Below are 12,614 nucleotides of genomic sequence, written 5' to 3' on the forward strand. Positions count from 1 at the left end.
CCAGGCCGACACACTCAGCCTGTGTTATTCTGATCTGACGGCGTCTTTTGATTCTGCCGTCTGGCTACCTGTTATCCCAGGATCACAGCTCTGCTGGCCGAGCGGCTGCCTATTCTATTACAACCGGGGGCCTCCGACCCCTGCTAACAACAAGCCTGGGTTTAGGAAACAGCATCTTGGTTATGCACGCAAAGGGCACACATCTAAGGGACACGGAAGTGTTGAAGGCCACCGCCTCACGCACAAAGGAGACTGTGTTTGTGCCCGATGGGCGGCAACCGCAGCGTCTTTCCAAACTGTGCGGTGAGAAAGTGCCACGGCGTCTCCAAAGTCACCCTGCTCCGAAGGGCCGAGGACACGTGTCCGGGAAAGAGACAGAGCAAGCGTCTGCCCCTGCCAGGGCCAGGAGAGCGCACGACTGAGGTCTTTGCGGTCATGCCCGGAACCAGAATTTCCGAGCTGGGAGGAACCACAGGCATCGGTTCGCCCGGCTCCAACCCATTTTCCAGTTGAGGAAACTGAGGCCCGGCGAGGAAGGTGGCTCTGAGTCGCACACGTGGTCTGTCTCACTCTCGGTCCCGTGTTCTTCCCGTCCCAGGTCCTCCCTCCTGGGACTTTTTCTTCCCCAACAAGTAACATCCAGCTCGGGTATGGATACATTTACAAATACACTTACACACCACATGAACGGCTGCTTCACTTACGTCACTCAGGCACTGCGCGTTGAGGCGGGCTCTGGTGAAATCGGGGTGGTCGGGGATCGGGGTGTATCTGTGCAGGGACTCTGCGTCGCCCGCCCTGTACAGACGCTGTGGGTAAGACAGGCTCACGGTAAGTGCAGAACTGCACCGGCCGAAGTGACAGGTGGAGAACAGGCGGACCCCCTTCCTGCCCCTCCCACCGAGTGCCCACCATCGTGGGGGCAGAACCCAGCCCAGCACGTGGAGGGCCTCCCGCCAGAACCCAGAACCCACCGGCTGACCATAGGGGCCTGTGTGTCCAGAGTCAGGTGGGACCGGCTGGTTTTAAATAGACCCTGTTTAAAATACTCATCAAGATCTGCTCCAAATGGGCCCCAAACCAGTATCCTGGTTGGCTACGCCCGTGTGTTTTACAACAGTATAAGGTGTGTGGGTATTTTGAGAATCTTTGCAACTGAGCATTGTTCAAGGTTTCTACTTGTAACGAGATGCCTTAATGCCCTTGCTGTTTGACGTGAATAATAATAAAAAGACACAAAGGCTAACAAGTCTTTTTTTTTTTTTTTTTTACCATGAAATGCCTTAAGATGTTTCCAGAAAATTAAAGTTTTCATAGTCTACCTGGGTCCCAGGAAGACACAATTTTAAAACTCGAGCTCTCTCTTAGTTCCTATTTTTAGAGCACTGATCTAAGAGTTGCAAACAATTTTAGGAAGGGATTGAGCCTCATCTACTTTTAGAGAGGAAAATACAGTATTCTGATCCTTTTCCAAATTCAGCTTGGACTTCGCAAACATGAATGTTTCGGTACAACATTTAGACTCTGTGTGATGAGGGGTCAGTTTTCTCTGTGCAAAATCAAATCCCTTGACAATTTCAGAGAGAAAATATTTAACTTCCTATACTCCGAAATAAATACAGGGGAGAAGAAATGAGGTTAAATCATACGGAGTAAAAGCAGAAAGAAGCTTTTAACATGGCTGTTCTTTTTTTCTAACTGGGTTACGTTCAGCCTTTAATTCCATTATCATCTATCAATAATTGAGACGAATCTCTCTAATGTTGACGAAAAGATCACCAATAATACTTAGTATTGTTATGATTGTGAACATGCCATAATAGGGGACACTTATTGAGGACTCACTATGTTCCAGACACTTGCTAAAAGTGTCACATACATTTATTTATTTAACCCTCAGTTAGTTCACTTCATCTTATGAAACAGTGCTCTCAGTGCCGTCCTTTCCAATAAGGGAGCGGAGGTTAGAAGAGAGAAGTAACTGGCCCTCGACCACCCAGGCAGTAGACAGAAGGTCTGCGCTCACAGCTGTCCCAAGCCCATCCTCTGAAGCACTGAGTACCGGGCGGCACACTACCCACTAGGGGGCACCTAGGACGAGTGGTGGAAGATGCCCACCTCGTTGCAATGCAGGTAGCTGTTCTTGGCGTGAACCAGGTCTGGGGAGTCAACCACCGTGGTGAACTTGATACTGTCTGGTTTCTTACGGTATTTAGTCTGTAAGAAAAAGGCACAGGTTCCCATAAAACCGGTGAACAGCATGCATTTTTCAGCATGCAGCTTCACCGCACCACCTGCTCAGTACCAAATGGGCCAATGACACTACTGGAAAACAAGTCTCTCTTCTTGGCGGGTAGCTCACAGGGGTATACAAGAGGTCCAAGCGGCCCCTGTGATAAGGAACATTTTACCAGTATTTACTCTCTCTCTCTCTCTCTCTCTCTCTCTCTCTCTCAAGCTACACAATAGCCTGGCTCCTCACAATAAAGGAATTCAGTAGAGGGGAGAATTCAGCATCAGCAGGGTCCCAGTAAGGTCTGTTACTAAGAAATGGAAGAAGGCAGTGCCACCCTCAAGGGGACCCCAGGGCAAGAATCTCCGGGCCACCAGTACGGTGGGGAGTTGGGTTAAGGTAACCATTCCCCGTGCAATGCGTAACACCTTCTGAAATCAGATAAGCCCCAGACACTGGGCACTCTGAGTAAACTCAGGAGGTGGATGGCAAGTTCTGTGCCCCCATGAAAACAACGGGCCAGCTTAGCTCATGACTACCGAATGTGCCTACTGAGAACCTTCTAGCACATCACCTGTCTCTCACTGCCCAGTTGGGAACATGCCTTTAACTCCCCAGCAAGTGAATTCATGTGGAGGGAGATCTTGTTCAGTCTTGCCACTGGGTTGCAAAAGGCCAAGAAAAACACTGGGTGTCCAGTGGCCAGGGGGCCCTCTTGGGATCTCCACCCTGTAAGCAGGTTCCCTCTGCAGCAGAAAGTGAATGCTATAGGTTGCACGTAAGATAGGGTCGGGTTAGTGGTACCTCGCTGATGAGTTCTCCAGCCTTCTTTGCACTCTCTAGCTGTGGGGAACTCAGCGTCAACCATCCCGTCCCCTTCATGCCCATCAGGTCGGACTTGTAGCGAAACTGCGGGAAGAAAATCATTGGCTTTTACCAAGAGAGTGTCTAAGACTGTCGGGGCATTCCTAGATCCTTGATTTGTAATAATGCTTCATCATGACGTGTCAACATCTTCATTCGGAGTGTGTCTGCACATCGTTAAGTCCAACCACGTGAGTTCGTGCACTCTGCCAGGAATTAAATAATGGATCGTGCCTAAGATACAAGAAGACCCCACCTGTGAACCGTCAGGGTTAGAAGCCAAGGTAATGGATGCAAATGATCGCTTGAAGGAAGAGTGGAGATCTACACCCAAGCCCAGGCATCTGCCTGGATTATTTTGTTTCCTTCTGGCAGTGAGGTGACTGCCTGCCTGCCTGCCTACATACAACAGTTTTGCCCACCTCCAGGTGATGAAAGGGCTTTGAGCTCTGGGCCAAACCTGCCGTGACGCGGAGCAAATCACTTTACCAAATGTGACTCAGTTTCTCTCTGTGACAGCTGAAGGTGGTAACGACCCTTCTGTGCTCATGAGAACGCCTGAGGGTCCTCAGGAGCAAAAGCTGCTCTATGTGTTGGATCTGTTTTTGTCTTGTGGTGGTTTGGGGGGCCGGGGGGGGGGCAGGAGGGCGCAGTGACAATTACAGCAGGACCCTAAGAAGGGCACAAGCTTAGATACAACCGGCCTACAGTATGAGAGCCAATTTAATCTTTTTGTGCCTACGTTTCCCTCCCCCTGCCACCGTTCCCCAGGATTTGCTCATAAGGTCAAAACGGGCTGGGCTTTATCACCCTTTTTTTCATTTTAAGGACTCAGAAGATTTAGAACTACAGCAGCATCCCTGGGACAAAATTGTAAGTGCTGCTGTAGGACAATGAGTCTGATCAGGAGTCTCCTAAAACATTAGGTCTTAGTACCATCCCTCCACCTGCCCACCATTATCTAGGATGAGACAGTCACATGAACGCTTTTCTTCTTCTCTTTATGGAAATTAGGCATTTTTTAAAGGTGGAAAAAGACCCTCTAAGGAAATCTAAAATTTGGATCTAAATGAAGTTGATAGCGTTTCTCTAATTTAGATACAAGCTCTGCTGTAACGCAAAATATCACTCCAGAAACCAGCCTCTCGGCCTTTTTAGTTCCTTTTCATTTCAGGATTCACAGCGTCCCTCACAGCTGGTCTCAAAGAGGGTCCGTTTCTGATCTACTGTCTGCTGGTTAATGCCCCCGTGCAAATTCCACTCTGCTTTCTAACTGGTGAAGGGAGGCATCACTCAGGTTCAGGAGCAGGCTTCAAAACCCCATGTCAGTAAGATTGCTTTTTATACCACGATCTTTCGGTCTACACCGGCAAAGCTTTTGCCTTCCACTCTGATAAAGAACAGAGAAAATTGGATAAATTTCTAAGTTAGAGAGAATAATCCGACAGGACCTCTTCACAGCCGGGTCTCGCTCCTTTCATACGCAAGATGAAGTGGGGAACACTCTTTCAACTTGCCTTTTGTTGAGCTGAACAGTACAATCGCAGGTAAGTCAGAAAGCAAGATGCAGGTTCCCCAAAGATCTGACTGCGCCTCAGACTCTCTTATAAATGGATCGTCTATTGATATTTCAGCTCCCAGCCCAGGTTGGACTATTCACGCAGACCCTAAAAACAACACGCCTGCCCCAGACTTCACGATGAAAGAGGGGGAGAGAGAGGGGAGTTGAGAAGAATCAGCTACCTACCCAAAGATGGTTTTAAAGAAGGATTCTAAGATAATAAGAGAGCCTCGCACGCTGCCCAACTGCATCTGGCTTCCCCAAATAGAAGTCTGGCTGTTTTCCCTTGCCTGGAAGCCACCTTCGGGTTCGTACGTGGGGTTTCCCGGCACCCCCATTTTGCAGCACCGGCTGCAACTGGGTCCCCAATTTCCAACGATGTAAACAACTGCACCCAGGAGGCGGCCAGTGGGAAGGTGTATTTGTCATATTAATGGGACCCTTCATAATCACTCTCTTGCACAGGGTGTGGTTTGCTTTAGACTCATTATTTCATGCATTGTTCATGGCATCCTTCAAAGGAGGGGTTCTTATGCCCATGCGCAGAACAATTTCGGTGTTCGACTGACTGTTCAGATTCTCAGAAGAGCCACCGGCGGCTGTCCACTCGGTGTACCACGCAGGCGGTCATTAAAGGAACCCTTAGGAGTCAGAGCACCTGGGGTCCTAATCCAGCCACGCGGGGGAGCCAAAGAGCACTGAACTAGGAGTCTGGACACAAGAGCCCTGTTCTGCTTCTTGCTGTAGGGTCTGGAGCAAGCCATTCCCCTGCCAGCCTGTGACCCAGGGCAAGTTATTTAAGATTACAGGTGCCTTAGCTGCCACATCTGTAAAAACAAGAGGAATAGCAGTATGCACCTAGATACTAAATGAGATAGTTGTTGCAAACCATGTAAACAAATGCCTGGTCCAGAATAAACGTTCCAAACATTGTAGCTAATGTTATTGTTGTTTCTGATGGAGAAACTGAGGCTCACGGAGCTTACAGAGTCTACCTGAGGTCATGCAGCCGTAAAGGGTGGGGTCAGGGCTGTCCCCTTGACAGTCCCTGAAGGTGCTCTCCAGGACTCCCTGCAGCCCCCGCACAAGATCATGGCCATTCACTGTAGAGCACTCCCTGGGCACAGCATGTATCTCATACACGTCCCGAGGCAAGCATGGCTTGAGCAACTGTGGCCTGAGACCTTCGTCCTGGGGGAGAGCACCTCTTGGCTCCCTCTGGCCCGACCCACAGCTTTCTTTCTGGCCTGGGTAGGAGAGGGCAGGAGAAGCAGCCGGAGGCTGGGGGCTACTGTTCCTCCCCCAGACCGAGCCGAACTGGGTCAACACACACGGAGCCTTTGTTTCTTTTTCTATACAACATAACTACATGAAATTAGATTTTCAATAACGACCACAAGAAAACTGAAGCCTCAGAACCAGCTCAACATTACGAGGTGCCCTCTGTCCTCTTGCACTCTACCCGCCCCCCACCAAATGAACAAACTTGAAGTTTAAAAAGCAATGCATGAAACATCATACGGTGATTTAAAAAAATTAAGCCATAGCTTCTCAGCATTCCAAATTTTAATACATATCTTATTTCATAAAGTGTGTAAGAATGCCAGCTACGATGTCTTGGAAAGTCCTTTGCTTTTTAGATTGTTTTTCCTACATGTTTTAGCATTAAAATATCCTTTCTTTTCAGAAAAAAAAAAACTGTGATACAAATGGTAGCTTGAAATAATGTTTAGGGTTTTTTCTCCTCACTTAGTAAAGTAAAAATCTGAGGGCAATCTGGGTGGCTTAGTCGGTTAAGCATCCAACTCTTGATTTCAGCTCAGGTCATGATCTCAGGGTTTGTGAGACAGAGTCCCAGATTGGGCTCTGTGCTGACAGCACGGAGACTGCTTGAAATTCACTCACTCTCTCTCTTTCTCTGCCCCTCCCCTCTTAAAATAAGTAAATAAACGTGAAATAAAAATCTGACATTATACTGATGCCACCATCTTAAAAACATCTATCCGTGAACCCTGAGATCTGAGGTCACTGGTCAAACCTCTTCGCTTCTCTGTTGGAGGGACAGACACCTAGAAAGCAAAGTGAAAGTTCCAGGACACAGAGTCAGTGGGTGGCAAAGTGGGGCTTCCCACGAGTGTCTTGGGGCTCCCGGCTCGGCTCCCCTCACCTCTCCTGGATGGTCTCTGTATCTGCCCTGGAGGTTCCTCTTCCCCCCAGGAATAGACCATTGACAAGATGGTCATGCCATGCACCATTCTTGGAGATGGCAGGACGGCCATCTAGCAGGTGGAAGGCCTTCCTAATGGAACTTGGGCTGGCCCCTTGGTAACTACATCCCCTGTGTGGGGCCCGATGACCTCCCCCTGCCCCACACTCGACCTGACTGGGATAACTGTCATTCCAGTGAACTGCGATGAATAATTAGGTGGCCAGTGAATCATGACATCACGGAGTCCGAATTCATCACCAATTATGTGTTTATAATATTCTGTCTGTGCCGTGGAACTAAACTCAAGAGCGGTCGTTGCCCTAAAGGTAACCAGAATCGAGACCTTGGTGTAGAGAACAATCAAAACAGCTAACACTTCCTGGCACGTTTCTATGCACCGGGCACCATGCGAGGTTTCATATAGGCCAGTCCTAAACTGAGAACTGGGTTCTCAACTGGGGGCGGTTTTGCCCCCCACATACATCTGGCGATATTTCAAGACATTCTGACTGTCACACCGGGGGGAGGGCAGTGCCATGGCATCTAGTGGGTAGAGGCCACCATGCACCAGACGGGCCCCACCATGGAGAATCACCCAGCCCAGAACATCTGAGGTGCTGGAGTTGAGAAAGCCTGGTACGAGAGCTCCTTCCTCCTAGGGCTGAGAGAGACAACACGTACAAGTTCACGTGGTTCAGTGCCTGTCACTGACCACGCCCACATTATCATCGTTACCTCGTCCCAGCGGGAGACACTGAGGCCTGGAAGGAGGAGGGAACTGATGTCAGCACGTATGGGAGGGGCTGGTGCCCTGGCCTGGGTGAGGACCTCTCTTTTCTGGGTCTCAGTGTCCACACCTGGGTTGTAGGAAGCCTGACTCCCCTGCAAGGAGCTCCCTCCTCGAGAGCAAGATGGGTGAGATGGTGGGTTCTGGGGTCAGTCCTGCCCGGGCATCTCCCAGTGACCTCATCTGTGTAAGAGGAGTCATGACTGTCCCCACCTCGCAGCATGTGGCAAGAGGGACACTCAGGCAGGCAGGCAGACAGCGTCAGCTGTGGCTGGATCACTTTGCCAGGCATGAGCTTCCCCCCCCACTGCATACCGTCCAGCCCCTACTCTCTCTCGGACCCCCCGCTCCAGACCACATCCTCCTCACTCGCCCACTTCCTTTGTGCTGGCCTCAAATAGGCTGGGGCTCCTCCCGCTCAGGGCCTTGGCCTTTGGACTTGCTATTCTGTTGGCTGGAGTGGTATCTCCTTCCCTCAACTTTGGTCTTTACTCAAATGTTGCCTTTTCAGTGCCCTGGCCCCGCCCTCCGTTTTAATTTGCACACACACAGGTCCACCCACCTACCCCCCTTCCCTGCTCTGTGTGTCTCCACCACGTGTGTCCACCCGACGTACCACGTGTCCTACTTATCACAGTCCTTCTCCCTCCCAGATCATGGAAGCCCCGGGAAAGCAGCAGTTTTTGACTTTTCTGTTGACCGTGGTAATCCCCAGGGCCTGGAATGGTGTAGTAGGTACTCAAGAAACAGTTATCAAACAGCCGAATGATTCCAACCTAGATGGCCCGACACAGACCCAGCAAGTTTTAGCTTTGGCAGGGGGGGGACCGAAAGGCAAAGGAAGAAGCAGAGATTTACATCCAGCCTCGGCGGGGGGAGGAAGGTCAGGGGCTGGCGTGCAGCCCGAAGGTCCCCTACCTCACTCTGCAGGGCGTGAGCTCTCTTGGCCCAGGACATCTTCAGGTCCTCAGGCAGCGCCGTGAACTCGTGGCACCATGTCCTGTAGTCGCGATCGCTGGCTAGGGCCTGGGCCTTCCTGGCGTGGACCAGGTGCACCATGTCCATGGGCAGGTGACACTGGGCTCGGCTGCCCGCCGCCCCCCACCTGTACTGAAGCTCGCTCTGCAGCTGGCCCACCCGCCAGCAGTGCCGGAGCCGGGGGTCCTCGCTCACGCTCCGGGTCCCGATCAGCCTACCTCGCTCCTTCACAAAGTTATGTCGGTAGAGAAACTGGAAGGGAAGACTGCAGTCAGGGGCCGGCCTTCGGCCTGCTTAAATCCCACCTGCATGGTTTCACTGCCGACCCTGGAAAACTCACCCACTCTTCCACTAGGAGGTGATGATTATAAGAAAAACCTCAGTGAGGGTGGCAGGAGAGCATGCTTCCTCCCTGGGGGATGAACAATTAAAACATCGCTCCATTCTTCCTACCTAATTAAAACCATATCCTCAGGACCAAAGGAAGGGCCCCACTCCCCTTATGTGTGTCCTGTGGCCAAAAGGAATTTATCAAAAAAGGTAAAAGAAAAACTTGTGCTTTAACCGTTTGTACTTTGGCAAAACATTAAACCCAAAAGACAGGATCCATTTATTTGAAGTCCACGCTTTCTGTGATTTGTTTGTGGGAAAGAGAAAGTCACCTTCATGTCCCAAAGCTATGGACGCTATCAACAGAGTGGCTGAAACACAGCTGGCAAATCCTAACGCCAACGTGTGAAACTACAGAGAGCCAAGAGGGAGATGCGTTACGGTCGTATTACAATTTCTCTTACGAGTTCTCTGTCGAATTCTGGGCGCAGTTAGAAAGCAGGCAGCTCACGCGTTACAGGGGGGACCGCTGGCGAGACCCCGCCATTAGAAACAAATCCTAATCGCTTTCCTGCTGGAGACCTTTGCCTGAGTTTAGCTTCGGATTAAGAGAGCCTTTCTTTCCCTCCCTCCGTCAAAGAGTCTCATTCCTAACTAATATATTCTGCAGGTGACATCCTGTCTCACACGGTGATAGATTTGCTTTAATTCAGGAAAATCAGCCGTAGACATTGTTTTACAAGAAGTTAACAGAAATTAGGCAAAATGGAAGGTCATATCATTCAACTCACATCACTGGCTATATCTCCAGAGACGCGAGCAGCCTGGAAGGGAAGAGCATCTATCGTCAGCTTGTAGCCTTGAGCACGGAGATTACGCCAAGACTCCTTGTATTTGGCCTACAGTAGGAACACATGTAGATCTTCTTTAAAAAAAAAAAAAAAAGAAAATTACACGAACCAACGAACAAAGGCTACCCCTTTCATTTGTAGTATGGCGTTCGAGAATCGATTTCTGACCACCAAAAGCTCTCACTTTTGCAAAGACAATCTCATTAGCATTCACACTGGCGTGCTCTCTGACGCATATGTACGCGCCACACTTGAGGAAAAATGCATTTACCATGAGTATCTAAAAGACGTTTTTTAAGTTTCTGGGAGAACCAGAAGGGCCACCGTTAGAGCCCATCACGGCCACAGACAGACGTGGCTTTGGAGCACGTCTGCACCTCAGCTTACGTCAAGAAAGGCTTACGTCACTCAGATTGGCCGCGTTTGCTTTGGCTCGGGCGAACTCAGGCAGACCCAGGGTCATTGTGTACCGGTGCCTCTCCTCGTCCCCGGCTGCTTTATAGAGGCGCTGGGTAGAAAAAGAACGAAGAACAAGCAAGGAGATAATGCTCAGTGCTTCTGCAACGCTGCAGGTCCCTCGCTGGCAAGCGGGAAATAGGTTTGCAGAAATAGGTTTGCGGAAGGCCACTCGCTGTGTCACAGATACACCTTCAGCCCTGGGGAAGATCTTTCTTTCAATAAAGTCAGTTCTTTCATGAGTCAAATTGAGTGACATAAAAGGAGTGTGTAAGACATTGCAAGTTGCTTCTGACGGGGTTCGGGACAGGTCACCCCAAAATACGGCACCTTGGCGTACTGAATGCTTCAAGCTGAAGGAATCTGGGAAACAGCAGGTGCCAGAAGAACTCTTTCTTCTCCCCTCTCCTGAAGCAGGTCAGAAGACCCTCCTGTGAGAGATGCCCTCCCCACACCCAGAGGCGATGAGCGTCCTTATCTCTGAAGACGGAGGGCTGCAGAGAGGAATCTGAGCGAACAGACCGAGCTAAGTGTGCCCCTGTTCTTAGCTCATCACGTTTTGCCGTGACTCTCTACTCTTCATCGAACCTCGTACTGAAACGCTCAGATCTAACCCGTTTCTTCTGTCTTCATTTCCTTATGAAGGCTCCCTGTACTATGTAAAACTTGAGTTAAATAAACTAGTATGCTTTTCTTTTGTTAATCTGCCTTTTGTTACAGAAGCCGCACTGAGACCCTATGTTGGGTAAAAGAAAAGGTAATTTTTCCTCCTTACGCTTTGCCCAATAATAGGCTGAGGAAAGAAAACCGCATTTAGGAACACTATCAAAGCTCTTCTCATTGTAAACTTTTCCCTTGAGGATATAGTGTACAGACGATAAATACCAAGATCCAGGGGGATTTGGGAGAAGCCCTGGTTGGCGGAAGGGGGGCTCCCAAACTCTGGTCTGCATCCTTTCCTAAAGCCCCAGCTCCTTCCGTGAGCAAACTCCCACCAAGGCCGCCCTGCATGGCCTCCGCCAGTTATGAAAACACCTATTCTTGTGATCAGAAATGGCTCTGTGACTGGTGAGTTCTCTGAGGCCAGAGGTCATCACAAGAGGCAGTGTTACCCCACAGCATCCAGTTCACGCAGCAGGCAGGAAAGCCTGGACAGGAATTTAAAATTGAGAACGGTCGCTACCCAAGCTCTTGGGGACATTCTTATCCTACGCTGCTGTCTCTTACTTTTTGACTTGGGGGAGAGTGGACCCTAATTGTATAAATAGCCAAATCTCAACTGGCTTCTAAAAGAGTCAGGAAGAAAATCTGAAAAACTCAGGATGATGCCAAATTTAATTCTCTGCCAAGCTCAATTTCTGTTTCAAACTTGCAAGACAGCCACCAAGAAGTAGAACCAAAGGGGCTGGAACACTGATTTTATGTAATAAGATTCCTTCCCCTGAGTGCCGCTCTGGTAGAGATATTTAAATAAAGTGAGCAAACAGCAAGTAAGGGAGGAGGCAGAAATTCCAGAGGTCCGACCAACAGCATTCTACGTAACCGGCCTTGCATCAGCACCCCTGAATAACCACACATCCTTCCGAGAATAATCATCAGAATGACCACGGACGTGCGGTTAGCCATTATGTTCCTAGACAGAACAGATGAACGATGGACCAGTACTCCAAACTTTAATGTGCCAAGGAAACACGTGAGGACCCCGTTAAAGGACCATGGGCATTCAGTGGGTCAGGGGTGGGGCCCGAGGTTCGGCACTTCTAACAAGCCCCCCAGGATATCCTGCTGGTCCGTGATTGCCCCTTAAGGGGCAAGACTAGAGTCTGAACCAGATTTCCAACTAGGCCTTCCTTCCCTCTGGAAAATGTTTACATTCCATATGTGACGTTCTTTTCTTTCCAAACCCCCATGCAAACACGCATGCTTTTTCCCGGCCCCGACCCCACAAATACACGTTATTTTTAACAAGCTAGCAGTTTTTAAAAAGGCCATTCCAAAGCCATCCGATTTTACCTCATTGGTAATCTGGTTGCTGAGTTTTGCATGAAGGAGGCTGGGGGTGTCTGTCACAGCTGTGTACTTGAATGACTGGGCATGCTGACGGTATTTACTCTGAGGGAAGAAGACAACTTGTTAGGCATCAAACCAGAAGGAGACGAAGCTCTCTAAGCACTGGTTATAAAATCTCACTTTGCAAAGGCTGCTAGTCTGTTCCCCGGAATCCAGTCCGACACCTGCTCTCGTGACCTCGGAGCTCAGAGGGAGGAAGACGCAGAGGAGGACAGGACGGACTGAATCAGATGCTTACCCACAGGAAGAGGAGAGGACATCTAGCCCTTTGCCAT

At 49.7% G+C, this 12,614-nt stretch overlaps 1 protein-coding gene across 11 annotated transcripts in view; it reads right to left on the minus strand.

The window, feature by feature from the left end:
* Positions 1–12,614, minus strand: part of NRAP (nebulin related anchoring protein) — a 70,782-nt gene that overhangs the window by 6,091 nt on the left and 52,077 nt on the right. For 10 of the 11 annotated variants that reach the window (XM_058697832.1, XM_058697833.1, XM_058697829.1 and 7 more), the window contains 7 exons: positions 12,283–12,381; positions 10,217–10,321; positions 9,754–9,861; positions 8,573–8,884; positions 3,038–3,142; positions 2,119–2,217; positions 705–809 (listed from right to left, as the gene is read on the minus strand). In XM_058697832.1, coding sequence (XP_058553815.1) covers positions 705–809; positions 2,119–2,217; positions 3,038–3,142; positions 8,573–8,884; positions 9,754–9,861; positions 10,217–10,321; positions 12,283–12,381 — 933 coding nt within the window. The remainder of the gene's footprint in view (positions 1–704; positions 810–2,118; positions 2,218–3,037; positions 3,143–8,572; positions 8,885–9,753; positions 9,862–10,216; positions 10,322–12,282; positions 12,382–12,614) is intronic. The other variant, XM_058697835.1, reaches the window with a different exon arrangement.

Source organism: Neofelis nebulosa, chromosome 13 (assembly GCF_028018385.1).
Source record: "Neofelis nebulosa isolate mNeoNeb1 chromosome 13, mNeoNeb1.pri, whole genome shotgun sequence".
Lineage (NCBI taxonomy): Eukaryota > Metazoa > Chordata > Mammalia > Carnivora > Felidae > Neofelis > Neofelis nebulosa.